This window comes from Enhydra lutris, unplaced genomic scaffold (assembly GCF_002288905.1).
Source record: "Enhydra lutris kenyoni isolate GAN:26980312 unplaced genomic scaffold, ASM228890v2 scaffoldscaffold13, whole genome shotgun sequence".
NCBI lineage: Eukaryota > Metazoa > Chordata > Mammalia > Carnivora > Mustelidae > Enhydra > Enhydra lutris.
The window spans coordinates 9316518-9337955 of NW_019154097.1; the positions used below are offsets into that span (position 1 = coordinate 9316518).

At 39.0% G+C, this 21438-nt stretch overlaps 1 protein-coding gene across 2 annotated transcripts in view; it reads left to right on the top strand.

Moving 5' to 3' along the window:
• LOC111145808 (transmembrane protein with EGF like and two follistatin like domains 1) overlaps positions 1-21438 on the top strand; it is an 85700-nt gene that overhangs the window by 52072 nt on the left and 12190 nt on the right. For both annotated transcript variants that reach the window (XM_022501051.1, XM_022501052.1), the window contains exons 6-8: positions 4214-4362; positions 7021-7086; positions 19683-19806. In XM_022501051.1, the coding sequence (XP_022356759.1) occupies positions 4214-4362; positions 7021-7086; positions 19683-19806 (339 nt within the window). The remainder of the gene's footprint in view (positions 1-4213; positions 4363-7020; positions 7087-19682; positions 19807-21438) is intronic.

A 21438-nucleotide genomic window follows, 5' to 3' on the forward strand; every position in this document is an offset into this window, starting at 1 on the left:
CAGAGAGGCAGGCAGGGAGAGAGAGAGGAGGAAGCAGGCTCCCCGCTGAGCAGAGAGCTTGATGCGGGGCTCGATCCCAGGACCCTGGGATCATGACCTGAGCCGAAAGCAGAGGCTTTAACCCACTGAGCCACCCAGGCACCCCTTCATCTTCCCTTTTTATAATTCTTTGTTGTCAGGATTAAGTAAGGCAAAGGTGAGTATTCTCACACAGTAGGAGCAGAGTAAATGGTTGTTACATGTTTTGAATTTGGCATATTTACTGAAGTGATTTCTTCCCACCCTAGTGCACACGCCTATGCTTTGGGCATCCTGCCCTCCGCATCTCTGTCAGTGTGCAAACAGCTGTAATCGCTGTAATCAGTAGCCTCAGCAGCCTCTGGAGTCTAATATTTTCCTCCTCTGCTCATGGTTTCACTGAGCTGGACTTCCTTGGCATAGTAATTTTATTTTCTTTCCTCATGTGCCATTGAGAACATAGCCATGGTTTGTTCTCAGAGTTCTTAGTCTGACCTGCAGTGGTGCCATCCCGCCGAGGAATGCTAATTTTCTCCTACACTCGGTCACAGTTGTGCTCAGTGCCCACTGCTGAATCACTTGTTTCTTCTCACTGGATTGGTATGGTATCTTGCCTTTGTTGCTGGGCCTTTTCTTATTCCTGAAAAAGCTCTATAATCTTTCATTAGCCACCTTTTCTCTTTTATTGCCATTCCAACTTTGGTCACTTATATCCCGTCAAGCTGGGGTCAGCAAGGATTTTCTGTAAAGGTCCAGATGATAAATATTTTACGCTTTGCAGACCAAATGTGGTCTCTGTCACATTCTCAATCCCCACACGCCTGCTGAAGTGTAAAAGCCATTTCTGACTTTAGTAAATACGAATTGTTAATTTTTTTGCTGGTGCCTTAATTTTTAAATTGTGAAATAGAATATATATTTAAAAATGCATGAAAACTTACACACTTGGTTTGATGCACAAAAATGAAACAAAGTTTTGTGAATCCTACCTCCCAAATCAGAAATAGAATATTATCAGTACTTCAGAGCTGCCCTTTGATGTTCTCCCTGACTGCATCTTTCCTCTACCTACCTAGTATCCTGCATTTTCTTTGCCTTTAAAATGGTTTTTACCACATATGATAAATCTCTTAGTTGATTTTGAGTTTTGTGTAAAATGGAATCATCTCTCTATGTACCTTCTTTTGCTTAGCAATTATGTTTTTGGGATTCATTCATGTGAATGCACATGGTTCATTCAGTTTCACTGCTTATTGAATTTAATTTTTGGACTTTTACAGTGCATTTTACTGTTGATGGACATTTGGATTGTTGCCAGTCTTTTGTTCTCATGAGTAATGCTGCTTTGAATGTTCTTATTTACATTTCCTGATGCACATGTATACGAGATTTTAAGGGACCTTACCTACCAGTGAAATTGTTGGGCCCTTGCAAGGCTAGCTTTGTTAATGTTACCTATATATTTATGCTTTTGTTCTTCATTTGCATTTCAGGTCTTCTTTATGAAATCATTGTTCAACTGCCTTTATGATTAACTTTACTGATAGCCATTGGATGACAAACTCTTAAGTTATTACTTCTTCCAAATTACTTTTATTTTACCCTCATTCATGAAAGATGTTTGTCTTTATATAGAATTCTATTTTATCTCAGCACATTGTGGGCATTATTTCACTGTCTGACTATAAATAATTTGGCTTCAGTATTTCTTTTGAAGACACTTGTCCCTCTTACTCTTACCTCTTTTAAAAGTAACCTTTCTCTTCTTTCTGACTGCTTTTAAAATATTCTTTTTTGTTGTTGCTGTAAAATTCTACTGTGATATCTCTTTGTCTAGATTTCTTTTTAATAATCCTGTTTGGAATGTATCAGGCTTCTTGAATATTTAGATAAGTATCTTTTTTTAGTTTTCGAAAGTTTGACAAAGAATTGCTGAGAATATTGCCCTTGCCTCATTCCTTTTACTCCTTCTTGAGGTCCAGTCCAAGTTTTCCAAATTCTGTCACTTCTGTCTTCCATGTCTTTTCATCTTTTTTTCCCTGTGTACCACCTCTTTACTCTCTGCTGTGATTTGAGTAATTTCCTTTGACTTGTCTTCCAGTTCCCTAACTCACCTTTTGTTTATCTAATTTGCTGTGAAGTCTGTCTATTGCGTTTTTAAATTTCCTTTTATTTTTTATTTTTTGAGAGAAAGAGAGAGGTGTACATGCCATGGAGGGGGAGGGGCAGAGTGTGAGGAGGAGAGGAAATCCTAAGCAGGCTTCCCACCCAGTGCAGAGCCCAATGCAGGGCTCAATTTCACAACCCAGAGATCATGACCTGAGCCTAAATGAAGAATCAGATGCTCAACCGACTGAGCCACCCAGGTGCCCCAAGTTTTTTTATTTCTAATAATACATTCTTACCTATTAGAAATTCTGTTTGGTTCATTTTCTTCCTTCCTTCCTTTTTTTTTTTTTTTTTTTTAAGTTACTCTTCTACCCTTGAGAGTCGCATGCTTCACTGGCTGACCCAGCTGGGTACCCCTGCTTGGTTCATTTTCAGATCATTTTGTTCTACTCATGGTGTTTTGTTTCCTTATTTGTTGTAGATATATGACTGAGTGAGTGTGATCTGCTTATTTTTTCTCACAAGTGTATCTTGGAAAATGTTTGAGGTCGAGGATAATAAAGTTGGTTTCTCCAAAGGAGATTGCATTTGCTTCTGTCAGCTGCCTAGGGGCCTTTCCAGTCCTTGGCTCTTAAAATAAACTCTGGGCTTGAGGTTTTCCAGAACACCCAAGTAGTATTTTAAGTTGTAATTACCCATGTGAGGGCTGGCTTGTGGCTTTCAGTTCTCAGGGGAGATGTCTTTCTTCCCTCTCTTCAGTGCCATGGCTCAACACAGCATTTTCTTTCCCACTTTAAATAGTCCCTGTGGAATATGGAAACTCATTTCTAGTTTACCCTCATGTTGAGAGTTGTAGCTTTTTGAGGTTCTAGCTTTCCCAGGGTCTTCAAACTCCCCATCTTAGGTAGGTCGGCATTGTTTGTCTTCTGTTCCCAGAGGCCTGCAAGGCTACAAAAGTTGATAATTGAATTTACCCAGTTTGGTAAACACTTTTCAAGGTGAAAATCAGCTTTAGCCAGCTCAATTGACCTTTCTGTGTTCCTGTCTTCATATAACTTTTATTCTGAATATTCCTTGATTTCTTGTCAACTTATGAATGCATTTGAGAGAATATTTTAAAATACTTTTCCTGTAATTTTTGTTGTTTTCAGTGGGAAGCTTAGCATAACCTCTGAGTCTACAGTGTTACTGGAAGCAGAAGAGTCTCAATTTTTTGAATTTTATTTTTATCTTTTAAAAGAGTTTATTCATTTATTTGTCAGAGAGAGAGAGAGAGAGAGAGAGAGAGAGTACAAGAGGAGGGAGGTGGGGGGAAGCAGGCAGAGGCAGAGGGAGAAGTAGGCTCCCCGCTGGGCAGGGAGCCTGATGTGGGACTTGATCCCAGGACCCTGAGATCATGATCTAAGCTGAAGGCAGAGGCTTAACTGACTGAGCCACCCAGGTGCTCCTGTTTTTTTTCTTATTTTTATACTCTCATTTAGACTTTCTTGCTCTTGGGAGGAGTGATCATGCCTGGGATCTCTTGTGCGGTGTCAGTGTTGGGGGACACTCAGCGATACAGGTAGATGTGCAGCCAGAAACACTTTGGAGGGCTTTCATTTTACATGTTTCATATCAAATTATGTTTTTTAGTCTTTCTTTTTATTTGGTGAGGTTGGTATATTATTATAACCTCTATTTTACAGATCAAACTAAGACTTAGGGGAAGAATCTGGACCCAAATCTAGTAATTAGTTGGGCTGAGATTTAGATTCATGACTTTTGACTTGGTTCTGTGTCCTTTCCACTATGGCATGTTGCTTTTTAATTAACATTGTGGACATTTGACATCCCTTGATTATTGTATCTAGATATGAAAATTCTGGGGAAACCACTGGATTAATAATATCCAGATGAAATTATCTCTAAATTCTCACCTGAAAGAAATTGTTAGCTGAGCGTTCACTTTGCTTAATTTTTTTTTATCAGTGACTTAAAACAATATATTGACTTCTGTTAACAGCAAGCAGAAAAGAAGAAAGTGAGAAATACAGCACTGTGAAATACTTTTGTTGTAAATATAAGTAATTTTTGTCTTTTCCAACAGGTGTGTGTGTAATATAGATTGCAGTGGCTACAGTTTTAATCCTGTGTGTGCTTCTGATGGGAGTTCCTACAACAATCCTTGTTTTGTTCGAGAAGCATCTTGTATAAAGCAAGAACAAATTGATATAAGGCATCTCGGTCATTGCACAGGTAAAATCCATTCTACTCATCCAGAGACCTGTCTTTAATATTCTATGTCTGAAATCTTATTTGTCATTTAGGTAGTGTTCCATATTTGTAAAATGAGAAGTCTTTGATGTTCTATTTGTTTCTTCTATTACTTTGTATTTTAGAATTTCTTTGTTGTTACTAATTCAGATTTTTTTTCATTTATTTTCGTCTTCTCAAGACTCAAACAATGCTTTTCTGTTGATCATGTAGTTACTAAGCCTTTCCTAACATAGACTTGTAGATACATTCATAGTTCTTAAAGGTTGTTTCAAATTTATAGTAATGATTATAGCTATTTAATAGTCAACTTATTTTAATTATAGTAAAGCTACAAGCATTACCATATATTCATATTTTTTTTCTAGAGCATAAAAGTTCACTTTGTTTTTCATGTTTTCTCTGTAGTTTTTGCCCCTACATATTTTGTACTGTTAGAGATTTTGGTGTGAGGTTATAGAATGTAAGGAAAAATTATTACTTTCAGTTTAAAATTCTTTCTTACCAAGAAAATTCTTTTCTTGCTTTTTGTCATAGTTTAGAGCCATGATACCAGCTAAGAATTTGTTTTTGTTTTCCATTTCAACTAGAAATATCCAGTCACGGGGCGCCTGGGTGGCTCAGTGGGTTAAAGCCTCTGCCTTCGGCTCGGGTCATGATCCCAGGGTCCTGGGATCGAGCCCCACATCGGGCTCTCTGCTCAGCGGGGAGCCTGCTTCCTCCTCTCTCTCTGCCTGCCTCTCTGCCTACTTGTGATCTCTGTCAAATAAATAAATAAAATCTTTAAAAAAAAAAAAAAAAGAAATATCCAGTCACTAAAGGCAGAACTTCTCAAGTTCCTTAGTAATACACGTATGGGCTAGGATAATGTGTTATTTCCTAGTAACTTACAACATATAAGAGCCGACACATTGTCATGGACTTGCGGGTCTTTCCTGCTTACAAGGCCCAACCCTCCTGCCTTTTTTGGACTTACTAAGGGTATATGTTTTTATCTAAGCTGAGGGGAAAATATTGTAAGCCAGAGTTTGGTACTTTATACTGGTAAGAAATTATTTGTGAAATACAACACTAGGGATTGCAGTATCTCTGCTTTAAGCTACCAGAGAATGCTCAAGAAGCTCATCAGAGGATTTCCAGGTGCAGATCAGATATGGGTGGGAGAACACACCATTTGCTGATAGAGACCCCTTGTAGGTAGACACTCCACCTAGCCTTGATCTTAAAGAAGTGCATAGTTTGTTTTTCTTTCATAGAGTGGCATTTAAAGCCCAAGTTGAAACAGTAGCTTGGAGAAATAATGCCTTCTATGAAGAACTGGTTCATGATTGAATGGTTCTACCTACAAATTCAAACTTCAAGTAGGTCAACCTTGAGAATTTTACTAATTGAAATTGATGCCTATTTAGAATCCTTTGGAGTAGTTGGTCCTTAACTTTTTTTTAAAAAAAGATTTTATTTACTTATTTGACAGACAGAGATCACAAGTAGGCAGAGAGGCAGGCAGAGAGGGAAGCAGGCCCCCCGCTGAGCAGAGAGCCCGATGTTGGACTCGATCCCAGGTCCCTGAGATCATGACCTGAGCTGAAGGCAGAGGCTTAATCCACTGAGCCCCTGGTCCTTAACTTTTATCTTGGTCCTTTTGGTAATACTTCCATTCATACCTAATCCCACCTTCCCTTTCCTTTCTCACTATGTAGTGGGACGCTGAAGCTTGTGCTTCCAACATGCATTTTTGACATCTTTTTTTTTTTTTAAGATTTTATTTATTTGACAGAGAACACAAGTAGGCAGAGAGGCAAGCAGAGAGAGAGAGAGGAAGGGAAGCAGACTCCCTGCTGAGCAGAGAGTCCAATGTGGGGGCTTGATCCCGGAACCCCAGGATCATGACCCAAGCCGAAGGCAGACACTTTAACCCACTAAGCCACCCACGTGCCCCCAACATGCATTTTTGGTTCAGTTACAGTGTTCCCAGTCCAAATACAGTTCACCAGTCTGGGGTCATTTCTATCGAAGTTTTGTCTGATAACAAAGCTGAGATTCCATCTTTATCTTTTTTTTTTTTTTTTTAAGATTTTATTTATTTATTTGACAGACAGAGATCACAAGTAGGCAGAGAAGCAGGCAGAGAGAGAGGAGGAAGCAGGCTCCCCACTGAGCAGAGAGCCCGATGCGGGGCTCGATCCCAGGACCCTGGGATCATGACCCGAGCCGAAAGCAGAGGCTTTAACCCACTGAGCCACCCAGGCGCCCCCCACCTTTATCTTAATCTGATATGTTTTCAGAGAAACAGTGGTAGGAGAGGTAAATATTGAGATCATTGTCCCATGGAGAGAGGGCTAATCCTTTGCCTTTAGGGTCTGTGTTATTTTAGCTTGCACAGGGAAGACTTTTTAAGGAGATGACATTTGAGCTGAAATCTAAATGAAGTTAGGTTGTTCATCTTGCAGAACGTGTATATATTTGGGGTGCCTTGAGGCCCGAGATAGAAATGGCACAATAGATGAAGAGAATGCTGGGAAATGTGAGCAAGATAAGTGGACAGAGTTGGGAAGGACTGGAGCATTTGGAATATTTGGGAGCTTCATGGTATGACTTAAACATCCTGTGTGTCTTAATCTGAAAACTCTTCTTTTATAGACACAGATGACACTAGTTTGTTGGGAAAAAAAGATGATGGACTACCGTATCGACCAGATGTGAAAGGTACTGAATCGTGATTTTCCAGATTTCGGCCAACTATTGAAATACGGTCACTAGCTGTCCTTTGTAGTTCTATTTCCATTATAATGATCATTCCAACTTTGCTCTCTGTAGCAATACATTATGGAATACATTATTAATAATATTAAAAAGCTAAGCTGCTTATTCTCAATTTACAGAGTCCTCTCATATATACTTTCTTTAATTAAAATTTTTATTGAAATATTGCAGATTCACATGTAGTTGTAAGAAATTACACTGAAAGATCCCTCATCTTTGCTTTTAAAATCCTCTTTACTTCTTTAGAATATACTATTAATGCTTGCCCTCTGTGCACAGGTCTTTGATCCTTATTCCCTCTGCCTGGAACTTTTCTCTAACTAATATAAATCCTTTCAGTCTTAGCTTTTCCCTTAGTCATTTCCCTTTGGGAAGTAATCCTTGACCCTAAGTCTAGATTAGGTGTGTATCTATATGCTCTCCTATGCAAACACTTAACCTACTTTAATTATAATTGTCTTTTTTACTCATCTGTATCCCCCTTTAGGCTCTGAGTTTTGTGAGGACAGGAGACTGTGTCTGCATCTGTCATGTTCACTTTTGTATTCCTAACTCTTGGCAGAATGTTTGGCACATACTTAGGTGCTCCATACTTGTCAAAAGAATGGATGAAACTCAAATAAACTGTAGGATTTATTGGTACAGGGTCTTATATGTAGTAAAAGAGCAGCAGGGATTGGATTCCAGGTATCTTGACATTAACTCCAGTCCTCTTTGATTTAATATGATTCTTAAACTACTCTGAGGCCTAAGGACCAAGGGGAACATTGAGGCTTTATGAGGCTCTCTCTAGTGAATTGAAGCAGGTCTAGATCATGGGACTCCTAGTTTGAGACTTAAATATAATTGCTCTTTCACACATGCATCTTCTACCCATTTGTTAGGTTATACTAATGGAGAATTGTTTTTAGATGTGTGATCTACCTTTTATGCCTAATTTCTAAAAAAATATGTAAAATGAGAATAATAATAGTACCTATCTCATAGTTTTATAAAAAGTAAATAATATAGGGGCTCTTAGGAGCTCAGTCAGTTAAATGTCCGACTCTTGGTTTAGCCTCAGGTCATGATCTTATGGGTGGTGAGATCAAGCACCAAGTTGGGCCCCGTGCTCAGTGGGGAGTCTGCTTGAAGATTCTCTCACTCTCCCTCTGCCCCTGCCCCTCCTTGCATGTTTATTCTTTCTCTCTCTCTCTCTCTCAAATAAATAATTAATCTTTAAAAAATTAAATAATACATGTCAAGCACTTAGAACAGTATTGGACATACTCTTAAGTGCTTAATAAATAATTGTTATTATCATTGAAGAATTTGTTATTTTCTTCACTGGAATCCTATCACACCTGAATCATTTATATCCCATGAGCTCCTGAAGTATCAATTTTCTATGTTGATACAAGTGCTATTTTTAAAATAGAAAATCTCCTGTATTCCCATAGGAGACATAATACATCAGCTGTAGTTTTATTCTCTGTACTGTTAGTACATGACCAGAATATGAAGGCTATTTTTCAGTAGGTAGGAACTCATATTTAAGGTAATTTGGGGAATTGTGTATACCCTAAATACTTGTCTGCCTTTGATAAAACTAGAGCGATAATTTAGTGCCTAGGCCACTTTTGAGATACTGAAAATTCTTTATACGTAAGAATTGACCTATAACTCAAATGAAATTATCATAATCAGTAGATCTAATTTATTATGTGCCTACTTTATAGTCTTCGTTTCATCAGACCCTGTTAGTGGGTAGAAAGATAACAAATACATGACATCCATCTTTAAGGAGCCTTTGGTTTAGTAAGAAATGAATATAACCCTCTAACAAAGTAAAAATTTGTTATTGTTATAAATGTGGTTAAAAGTGCAATGGGAATTCAGAAAAGGAGATTACTACTTGGTGGAAAATTGTGAGGATATGAAGAACTAACGGAAGAGGTGTCTTAAAAGCTATGTTGTCCTAGGAAATTTAAACTTTATTTGTAGGCAGTGGAGAATCATTAATAGCTTTGAAAAAGATAAGGCTGCAAAGTTAACCAGTTGAATGAACGGTACCTGTCAGGAAGATGGTGCTTATTATTATATATATTGGACTGGAGATGGGAGATCTGTTAGGTAGATTCAAAGGGAATAGATTTTGGCTCAGATTAGAGGGATAGAGAGTTCAGATGACTTGGATGATGGTTTCTATTTATAAAACTAAGGATGTTGGGAGGGGAAATATGTTTGAGGTAAGGTAAGGGAGAAGTTGATGGTGGAGGTGAGTAATTTTGGAGTTTGAGTTGCTTGTGGAACTCTGCGGATGGCTTTATTTAGCATAAATTTGCAATCTTTGGAGATTGAGGTGATAGATAAGTGAAGTCCTGAGGATGAGTAAGATAATAGAGCTTCATTGTTTAGACTCTTGCACTTTTTTTTTTTTTTAAAGATTTTTTATTTATTTGACAGACAGATCACAAGTAGGCAGAAAGGCAGGCAGAGAGAGAGAGGAGGAGGAGGCAGGCTCTCTGCTGAGCAGAGAGCCCGATGTGAGGCTCGATCCCAGGACCCTGGGATCATGACCTGAGCCGAAGGCAGAGGCTTTAACCACTGAGCCACCCAGGCGCCCCGACTCTTGCACTCTTGAGATAGGGCTAGGATGACTGAGAAACCAAACCTTTAATTTCATTTCAATTAACTTAAATTTAAATAGCCACACGTGGCCAGTGGCTACTGTACTGGAAAACACAGACATAGAACATATCAAGAGTGGCAGAAAGTTCTGTTATACGGTACAGTTACTACAAAGGAGAGGAGGCTTAGGATGAAGCAGAAACAGGTTCCAGAGAAAACCTAGAAGGCTGCAGTGGCACAGAAGCCAATATGGAGAGGTCACATAAAGGTATCAGAGGACAAGCATTGACTCTGAAGACAAGGGAATCATTGGTTATCTCGGAAGAAGGAGTTTCTCTAGAGTTATAAATATGAAATCCAGATTGTGAAAGAGTTGAGAAATGTTGTAGTAGTGGGTAGTAGAGGTCAAAATGTAACTATTTTGTATCCCCCCCCCATTTGCTTCTATTTTTTGTCCTCACAATCAATTGTAGGAGGCCTTTAGTACATTTTTGTGTCCCCAGTACACAACCAAGACTAGGTAGGCAGGCAGGCATCTAGGGATGGAGGCTGCAAAGTGAAAAGCAGCAACACAGCACCAGCACGAAGCTGGACAAATTGGAAGATAGTGCTTAGTACGGAAGATTTTTTAAAGTTGAGCTCTTGGAGAATAGTGCTCATGAAATGGAACATTTGACTGTCCAGCATGGTGGCTGAATTGGTGCTTTTTTGGGCTATTGGGAAAACTCTGGTAAATACTGAAATTGCAGTGTTGGAAGCTGTGTTGTAGATGTTGAAGCCATGCAGGGTATGATGGTTGAACATGAGGGATGTGGGAGATGGGTATGAGACATTTTAAAAACTTGATTGTAGAAAATTTCACTCATATATAAACAGAATAGTATAATGAACCCTAAGTTACCTTCAGCAGTTTCCAGCATTCTGTCATTCTTATTTTGTCTATATACCACTACCCACTTGATTATTATTATTCTTATTTTACAGGTTGGTTTGGGTTTTTTTGTTGTTGTTGTTTTTGTTTTTGTTTTTTTTTTGAGGTCTAATTTCCATTCAGGGAGCTACATGAATGTTAAGGTATCAGTTTTGAAAAATGAATACACCCCATGAATTTTATTGGAGTCTCTTTTAACATTCCCATCTGCCCAGGAAGTTCCTTTGTTGCATGTGACATTTCGACATGACCACTTCTATCCAAAGGATATTTTCCTACAGCCTAACATCTAACCATAACACCTTTTTTACTTCCAAGACTCTCTTGCTTCATTCCTGAGGTTCACTTCACCCCCAGCCCTCATCCCATCTTTGGCCTCATCTTCTCAATAGTCTTCTGTCCTCCTGCTGACCAGGGATACCAGAGATACTGAGATATTGGTATTATTTTTCCCATTTCTTGGTGACTCCCGTTTGCACATCTTAATACAGCTCTTTTGATGTGCCCTTTTTAAAACGGTCTTGATAAAGTCCCCTCGTTGAATGGTAAAACTGAGCCAGTTGCTAAAATCTTGTGGAAAATCTGAGAGTGTGTGCTGCAGAGAGTCATGGGGAGGACTTTGAGCAGGCCGCCTGGGTGGATGGTGCAGACCCCTAAGAGATGAAGGTCGTTGGGAGAGGACAGTGGAATATGATCTGGAGGTGACCAGGGAAAGTGGAAGGAAAAGGGATGTAGGAAGTAATGTGATCTTGGTCTATCAGGGAAACGAAAGGAGTACTTCCTAAGGGGATGGTTGAGGAGGTGGATGAGTTTATTCACATCAGAAAACGTGTTTCACTGGGCTGTGTTGGAAAGACTAGGAAAGGAGAAGTTAGGGTTTGTATGGAAAATAGGGGTTTTAGGAATGAGTTGGGAGGTTTTGGAGGGTAGGTAGGCTTTTATGCCTACCTTTATACCTTTGATGGGGTCTGAGGAGACTGGGGTTAGGGAACGATGTATGGAGGGATATGTTTGTGACGAGGCTTGGGGTGCAGGGTAGTATAGGGGAAACAAGAAAGAATATATTAAATGTTTTAACTGTAGGGATCTGTAGAAATGAGCCCGAGAGTTCCTGGTACAGTGTTGATGTGGTTGTTGTGGCCTCAGCAAATGACCTAGCAGGTGCGTGTCTTGGTTGTTAATAGCAACTCCTTGTGCTTTATTTGGGTTGTGCATTGATGGACCAGGACAGCCCTCCAGTGGGACATGCCTTTGCAGATAGGCCATCTGGTGCTGGATTTTCTTATAACATCATTGCTTAGAACCATACTCTCCTTTGTATTTGAAAACACTGCCGCTGGTGGTAGGTTTGTTTCTGAATGCCTCTGTGGGTGGAAGGAACCACTGGGTGACCGAGTGTTCTCTTTATATCTCACACACACAGACATTGTTCAGAGACGAGCACTTGCAGCTGTTCATGGAGCCTGTCACCACTTGCCTGAGGGCATTGTTTGGAGAAGACCATTCTGTGTCCAGTTCTTGCTGTGCGAGACTACATCACTGCTGTGGTTTCTGAACCTGTGCTTCCTGATGTCTTAAAGCCTTTTTCCTTTTCCTTTTTGAAGTTAATCTAATTTACTTAGTGGTCCAGAGAGCAGGTGCTTGGACTTTCTGCTTTTGTCCATTTCCTACACATCTCCTAGGGTAGTGTGGTGAGATAATAGTGGGATGGTTCAGAGCTTGCTCTATGGAATCAGACTTGGTCTACACTTAAAGGCTGTGTGGCCTGCTTTCGCAGAGCCTCAGTGATCATATTTATATAGCGGGGATGCTAATATCTACTGCCTAGGATTACTCTGATTATGAAATGCTATATCACTGGATTTTTGACTTGGATATATATATCCACTTTCACTGGATATATCACTTGATGTTACTGTGGTGACTGTTGATACTTTTGTTTTCTGTTTTCATTGTTGGTACCGGGCTGTGGTCTAAGGTCTCACCATTGGTGAGTCTACCTATATCTAGGTTATGGTTAATGTGGTTCATGGCTATTCATCCATTCAGTTGTTATTGCTCGTGTGCCCTTCCGTGTGTCAGCTGCTTTCACATATTTGTGTTAGTATTTGATCCTTATTAAAACCATGTTATCCTCCTTTTGCAGATGAAGAAGCTGAAACTACAAATTTGTGGCTCATGTAGAATAGCAGAGCAAGGACTAGAATGCAGGCTTTTCTGACTCTAAGCCCTGGTGCTCTTTTTCTGTATCATAGCTATTCCAGAATTCTCTTCTGCCCTCTTGCTTGCTTTTTTCCCTTACTTTCCTTCAGAACTTTAATGTACTTTTGGCTGTCACCTTGGTGAACCTTTGTTCTCTAGACTTAATTTAGAGCTTAATCTTAAGCTCTAGTTTCATATATTTGTATGTATTGTCTGGAACATAATAGGTGCTTAGTAAATACTTTTGGATAACTCTAGTCAAAGGTCTAAAATTTTTTTTAAAGATTTTATTTATTTATTTGACACAGAGAGTGATCACAAGTAGGCAGAGAGGGAGGCAGAGAGACAGAGGGGAAAGCAGGCTCCCTGCTGAGCCGAGAGCGGATATGGAGCTGGATTCCAGGACCTGAGACCATGACCTGAGCCGAAAGCAGAGGCTTAATCCACTGAGCCACCTAGGCGCCCCTAGAGGTCTAAATTTGAACTCAGCTTTACTACATTTTTCTACTGAACCTCCTGTCATTAGGCTCATATTTAGAGTCATTTTTCTTTTTCAAATTTTTTTTTATTTTGGTGAAATGTATATAACAAAATTTGCCATTTTAACCATTTTAAGTGCATAGCTCAGTAGTATTAAATGCATTCATGATGTTGTGCAACCACGACCATTCATTTCTAGAGCTCTTTCATCTTTTTTTTTTTAATTAAAGATTTATTCATTCAGTTGAGAGAGAGAAAATACATGCACATGGAGGGAGGAGCAGAGGCAGAGGAAGAGAGAGAATCTGTAAGCAGACTCACCGCTGAGTGTGGAGCTGCATGTGGAGCTCGATCCCATTACACTGAGGTCACGACCTGAGCACAAAGCAAGAGTCAGATGCTTGCTTATATGACTGAGCCACCCAGGGTGCTCCTAAAACTCTTTCATCTTGTAAAATGGGAGCTATACCCAATGAACAGTAGCTTCCCACTTACCCTTCCTCTCAACCCTGTAACTATCATTCTTTTTGTTTCTATAATTTTGGCTACTCTAAGTACCTCCTCCCAGTGGAATCCTACAGTGTTTGTCTTTTCGTGACTGGCTTATTTCAGTGAACATAATGTCCTGGAGGTTAATCTGTATTGTGGCATAAGTCAGAATGTCCGGGGGGCCTGGGTGGCTCAGTTGTTAAGCCCCTGCCTTCGGCTCAGGTTACCATCCCCGGCATCCTGGTATCGAGCCCCATGTCAGGCTCTCTGCTCAGCAGGGAACCTGCTTCTCCCTCTCGCTCTGCCTGTTGCTTCCCCTACTTGAGCTTCCCTGCTTCAAATAAATAAATAAATAAATAAGTAAATAAATAAATAAATAAATAAATAAAATAAAATCAATCTTAAAAAAGAAAGTCAGAATGTCTTTCTTGAGGTTAAATAATGTTGCATCAGATGTATGTACTGCATCTTGTTTATCCATTCATTCATTGATGGACACTTGTGTTGGCTTCCACCTTTTAGCCGTTATGAATGTTGCTGTGAATATGAGTATATAGCTATCTCTTTGAGACTCTACTTTCAGTTCTTTTGCATATATCCCCACAAATGGAATTGCTGGATCATATGATAATTGTATTTTTAATTTTTTGAGGAACCACCATACTGTTTTCCATAGCGGCTATATCATACATTTTCATCAGCAGTGCTCAGAAGTTCTAATTTCTTTGCATGCTTGCCAACACTTAAATATTTTGTTTTGTTTTGTTTTGTTTTGGGATAGTAGTCATCCTCATGGATGTGGAGTGCTATGTTACGGTTTTTGATTTGCATTTGCCTAATGATTAGTGATGTTGAGTATCTTTCGTGTGTTTATTGACCATATTTTCTTTGAATTCATGCATATTTTCCTTGGAGAAGAGTCATTTTGTATAATTCTGTATTAAAAGTATCTTCAAAGGATAGTTCTGTTTGCTAGATGCCTAAAGTACATTGAAGGGGTTAGTGCTGAGCAATGTTTGTAAAGGTGGTTGTTGCAAAGTATCTAAAAAATGGAACTGGGGAAGTTTGACCTTCAGAAAAAAAATTGTTGGGTGGGATTTATGGGGTAAACAGATACAGGGAAATCAACAGATAAGGAGAGATTTCATTCAACATAAGGAACATTTGATAATATTGGAATTAATTCTGTTGAGTTCTTCACCTTCGAAAGTGGTAAATTAGAAACAGGATTTCTGGGTTGTAGCTAAAGGGATTCCTTCATCAGACCAGATGGCCCTCAACAGCCCTTCTAGCTTTGAGTTTTGGAGAGCTCATTTCAAAACATCTTCAAGCTGTATTTATTTTTTCTCTAATATTTATTCCCAATGCTAAGCTCTAGCTTAGCTTTTCGTTGCCATAGTTTGGATTATGTAGTAACTTTCTAATTGGTCACCTGATCTTCCTAGTTCCCTTACCTCTTTATCTTGCATGCTGTTAACCAGTTAAATTTTTTAACAGCTTTTTGAGACACAATTTACATACTCTCAAGTTCACCTGTTTAAAGTGTGCAATTCAATTTTTTAAAATTAAAAAAAGAGGCACCTGGGTGGTTCAGTCAGTTAACTATCTGCCTTTGGCTCAGGTTACGATCTCAGGGTCCTGGTTCCTCTGGTATTCCCCCTGCTTTTGTTGTCTTGCTCTCTCTCTCTCTGTCCAATAAATAAATAAAATCTTAAAAAAAAAATTAAAAGTAATCTCTACACCAAACATGACTTGGAACTCATTGCCCTGAGACCAAGAGTTTCATGCTCTACTGGCTGGGTTAGCCAGGCACCCTCAATTTAATTTTTAAGTATATTTAGGATTGTTCAAGCATCATATCAGAATCAAATTTTAGGCCCTTTTCATTACCCCAAAAGAAACCTCACACCCATTAGCAGTTACTCCCTATTCCCCCTAACCACCAGGTCTTGGCAACCACTCTCATTGTATTACTGTCCAGCTAGGAGGCCTTCGGTGTCTTCCTTATCCATATGATTAAGAAAACATTTTTGGGGGCACTTGGGCGACCTAGTTGGTTGAGCATCTGACTCTTGGCTTCAGGTCAGGTATGATCTCAGTATTGTGAGATCAAGCTCTGTGTCTGGCTCCATGCTTAGTGGGGAGTCTGTATGAGATTCTCTCCTTTTTCTACCCCTACTCAAATCAATCAATCAATCTTTAAGAAAACATTTCTCACCTGGAGTTCCTGTTTTTCCATAATCTGATTTCAGCTCATTTTCCCAATTTTGACTTATACCCTTCCCCAGTTTGAATATCCAGCTCTTGCTCAGGTTCATCTGTTTCTTGTTCTTATTGAGAATGCTGTGTGCATTCCTTTTGGTTTCCACTCTTCTTCTTCCTTTTGGTTCCACTAGCTTCCTTTTGGTTTCCACTCTTCTTCTATCTGAATAAATCTGTATATGCTTTGAGAGATAACTTAAGTCCTGCCCTTTCTGTGAATCCTTCCCTGAGTGATATCACTTACAATGAGTTCTCCTTTAAGCTTGAACTTCCCATAGCATCCCCTATTATAAAACCTTCTTTTACATTTAATTGTTGACTCTCTTGTGGGTTCTTCTGTTGTGTTTTTCAGTTTTTTTGTGTGTGGATGTTGATTCCCTGAATTGATTATAAGCTTCTTAGAGGCAGGGACCGTGTATACTTTTTCTTTATATCTTCTGTAGCTTAGCTGAGCGTATGGTTGGGCACAAAAATAGTATGTAAGAATAATGGAATGACTAGAGCCAGCATTGAGCAGAATGCTTAATTTTTTTTAAAGCCTTTTTTTTTTTTTTAAGATTTTATTTATTTATTTGACAGAGAGAGAGAGAGAGATCACAAGTAGGCAGAGCAATCGGCAAGGTTTGGGGGGAAGCAGGCTCCCCACTGAGCAGAGAGCCTGATGCAGGGCTCCATCCCAGGACCCTGAGATCATGACCTGAGCCGAAGGCAGAGGCTTAACCCACTGAGCCACCCAGGCGCCCCCAGAATGCTTCATTTGAATTCTGTGACAACCACAGACTTCAGTCTACTGGACATGTCCATGTTTTTACCAACTGAGCTATCCACATTCACACATGTCCATGTTTTTAGGTGGCTTTGCTTTGCCTAGAGCCTGATACCACATTCCTTCATTAATTCATTCAGTAAATGTTACTGGTGCTATACTTTGTTTACTCATTTTTCAAAACCCTGTTTTGGATTTAGTTAACTTTCTCTTATTGCTGTGATGTAGCTGGATTCTCTGATAGCCTTCAGTTCTGCATCATTCTCGAAATCTCCTGCTGTTTATAGGACTTTCTTATGGTCAATTAGTACATTACCACAGCCTCTATAGACCTATACAGTACCATTATTATACGGACTATAAGATCTTATTATTATAGTTGGTGCATAACCTCAGTCTCTGTAGTCCCATTATTATGTACTTTGTTGTATAATACACCATGAAAATACCATGTTCTGAGAAGTTGCAGGATGATGAGTGCTGTGGGAGACCGTTGCATTCCTCAAGTCACTTATGGGTTGATCGCAAATGTAGAATAGCACTTTTAATTTGAAACCATAGCAAGAAAAGTACTATGTTCTAAGTGTTAGGAGTTATACAGAAATGAATAATAAAAATGTCTAGATTCTTAAGGAGCCCACAGTCTCATGGTACACACCGAGTTTAAAAACCCAAACGGTTCTAAGACAATACCATGAGTATTGTAGTAGAGAAGTGGGTGCTTAGGATGATAGCCGCCCTGAAGTAGGGTGTGATTTCTTCTGCTGTGGCAGAATTGTAGTTTGGGAGCTGGAAGAGACTTTATGAGCCCTTTGAGGATAGGATATTTTTCTGTTCCCAGCACCTAGCACAGTGTCTGGAATATGGAAGGTAATAATAAATGATAAATGAATAATCATCTATACTGTGCTGTCTTACATGGTAGATATTGAGTACTCGAAACATGGCTAGTTGGAATTGAGATGTGCTGTGTTAAGAGCTCACCAGATTTTAAAGACTTATTTAAGACAATGTGTGTAAAAAGAATCACAGTTTTTTATATTGATTATATATTGAAATGATACTTATTTGATGTATTAGATTAAATATGTGATTAAAATCAGTTTACCTATTTCTTTTTACTTTTAAAAAATATGACTACTAGAAAATAAAAAATTACGCATGTCTTATATTATGTCAGACAATGCTGATCTTACTCAGCTGCCTTAGACAATGTTATTTGACCGCAGTCACAAAAAGCAGAGGTACCTTAAAATTGAGAATTTACATGTTGAATTTCTCGACTTCTGGTTCAGTTTTCTTTATAGCCCTAAATTAATACAATGTAAATACATAAATTTTGAGGCTAAAATGACATCAGTTTGGTCTTATCAGGGACGACCTGATCTCCCTATAAGCCTCTCAAAACTACAGGAAGTACAGGTTCTGTTACGATCCTGACTTTACAGTTATGAAATCTCAGTCTTAGGGTGGTATACTCAAGGTCACATAGCTAATAATGCACAGAATTTAAGCTAGAACTTTGAGAAACTGATAGGAACCTGGGGATTTTTCCTACATAAGGACAGGCCTATAAACGTTGGGGACTCTTGAGTTCGTAGAGCTGAGGATGAATGTATTAATGAATATGCCCTCCCACCCCCCCGAAAAAGTTTAAAAATCCATTGCAGAATGTGTGGGTATGTGGATGAGTATGTGCTTATGCAAGTACATGAGAGACAGAGACTGAGGGTTTGCGGGGAAGAGAGGATAAGAGAGAATGAATGCATGAAATTAATTTTGAAGACTGGGTCCTCATGCTTCCATCTTTCCTGCTTTTTTTATCTTTCTTTCCTGATTTTCTTCCCCTTTCTTTTCTTTTTTTTTTTTTTTTTTTTTTTTAAAGAGGGAAGAGAAGGTGGGAGGGAGGGGCTGAGGGAAAGGGAGAAAGAGAATCCCAAGCAGTCTCCACCCCCAGCCCAGAGCCCTACATGGGGCTCACTGTCAAGACCCTGAGATCATGACCTGAGCCAAAATTGAGTCAGATGCTCAACCAGCCGATCCACCCAGGCACCCTCTCTTCCCATTTCTGACGTTGAAATTACTTATCAGACTCCCATTTTCTTCATTCAACTCAGTTCAGTTCCAATCAGTGTACCTAAGTCTGAACAGATGTGTATCAGCATGGTTATAATGGTTCTCTTTGGGTTTCAGGTGATTTAAAATTCTATTTGTTCTCTGTGTCATTTGACTTTTTTATGCAAAAACATATAAAAAGAAAAACCAGATTTAAAAAACAGCAAATATATTTTCATTTGAAAGAAAAAAATCAATATGCTTAATAGTTTTCATTCCAGAAATAAACCTTTCACCCTAAAATTTCAGAGTCCCATAACTTCCTCTCTGCCATTCCATTCTTTTTGGCTTCAATTTCATAGTCCCCAGGTGAATTAGAGTTAAGTCTCCAAAGGCCAGTGCTGTAATATACTATCTCTTGGTCATAGAGATGAACTTTCTTATAGAGGTAGCATTTATTTCTTTAGCCAAGATGTTTATGTTTTGGGGGGGCAGATTGTTTGTAAACAATAGTAGCTCAGGGTGGTTATATCCTGCAACTATTTTTAAATACTTTGACTCTAAACAGACTGCTTTGTTTATGTCAGAATGAGATCTCGGTTCTTACTCAGCCCCCAATCTGGGTTTCTGGTAATTTCTTTTCCAAATTACCCTGCAAATTTATTTGTTGTCAGAACCTTTGAAAAGTCCCTATTTTTCAGTTTGCTTTTCACTGTTTATTGACCTGGTTTATGTTCTTTTAAGACGCTAGTGATCAAAGAGAAGATGTGTATATTGGAAACCACATGCCCTGCCCTGAAAACCTCAATGGTTACTGCATCCACGGGAGGTGTGAATTCATCTATTCGACTCAGAAGGCTTCTTGTAGGTAGGTGAACACCTCCAGGTCAGAGGTGAGGAATTTTTTCCTTCAGTCACTGCTCTGTAGAAAGCAATGAATTACGGATTAAATATTACCAAAGGGTAATAGTTATTTGCACTTCAATCAAAAAATAAATTAGTGGCATCATTTGGAAAGCACTGATAAGTATAGTATGCAAAATCAAAACCAGATGTCGTATTAGGGTTTTAAGATTGTGGACTTAACATTTTTAATACATTTTTTTCATATAAAAATATGCCATATTCCAGCACTATTTTGGTTCAGGCAATCTGTCACAAGGTGATTTAGGGACTAAAGAATGTGTTAAGAACAGAGAACATGTAACTCAAATAAAACATAACACTAAAATAGATTTCTAAAAATAAGGAAATGGGGATGTGGAACCAGGTGTGAGGAGAGAATTGGAAATGGGAAAGGTGTAAATCTTCAACTGTCTGATGCTGGAGAGGTTCTGTGACTTGTTCAAGGTCAGCAGCAGCAAAACTAGATCTCAGATTTCCTGACTCTCAGCCTAATGATCGTAATGCTTTTTGCTGTTCTGTGTCTGTTTGCTGGTAGCCCTTCTTGCTGCTGCTGCGAGCTTATCCTCTACCTCCTGTCGGTCTCCTTAGCCGGCTAATGTTTCCACAGACGAGGGGAGCTTGTTGTCATTCTGCTCACTCCTGCCTCCTGCAGTTGGGCCAGAATCCTTTTTTCTCTTTCTTAGTCTTAACATCAAAACATGAAAAAATACTATACTTTTCTTTTGTTCTGTCAACCTAGAAGCCAGTGGATCTTTCTCTCCAGAAAGTGAAAGAAAGCTGTTTGAAATCAGGTCTCCCGGTCCCTCTACCCTTAGCTCACTTCTCCTGGCTTTTTCATCTTCCTCCTCTCCTCCTGCTTAAAAAATAAAACAAAAATACTATACACTGTTAATGATTAAACAATTCTTTATTAAGTTTTTGACTTTTTCTTTATCAAAAGTGCCCCTTGACTTCAGTGGAGCTATCGCTCTGCTCCCACCTCTCCTTTCTTGAACATTAAGGAAACACAGCTGTACAGAGGGGAGCAGGCCAATTTTAAAACAAAATCATTTGGGGGAGTCCTCATATCTGTCCCACGTGCATGCATATCTTGATAGAAGTTCAGATCATGGTGTTCTCTTAGGATAGGGCATCTTTCAGGATACCTAAGAGTGAAGGATGAGAGAGGTGGATGTCCTGTTAGTGAAGTGATACCAGGTCACTTTGCAGCATTTACTTTTCCAGTAATTGACAGTGAGATGATTGAATGGTATAAGCTGTTAAAGGCTTTGGGAGCAGGTCCACCAGATGGGCCAGTTCTTGTCTGTGTCCTTCAGAAGTTACTTAAATGTTTAAGCCTCATTTTCTTATTTCTAAAATTGTAATAATAATACCTACCTCCTAAAATTGTTGCTAAATTTAAATTGTTGCTAAAACTAAGTGAGATAATATATGCAAAGTGCTTAGCACAATATCTGGTCTTTGGTATACATTTAATAAATAGCAGTTAATGTTAGGAGGTTGTAAGTGTTGTTTGGTTAGGGATTCTGTTTTGCTAACCCTGTCTTCCCAGTGTCTAGGGTGGGGCCTGGCCCATTAGCTACTTAGTAACTAT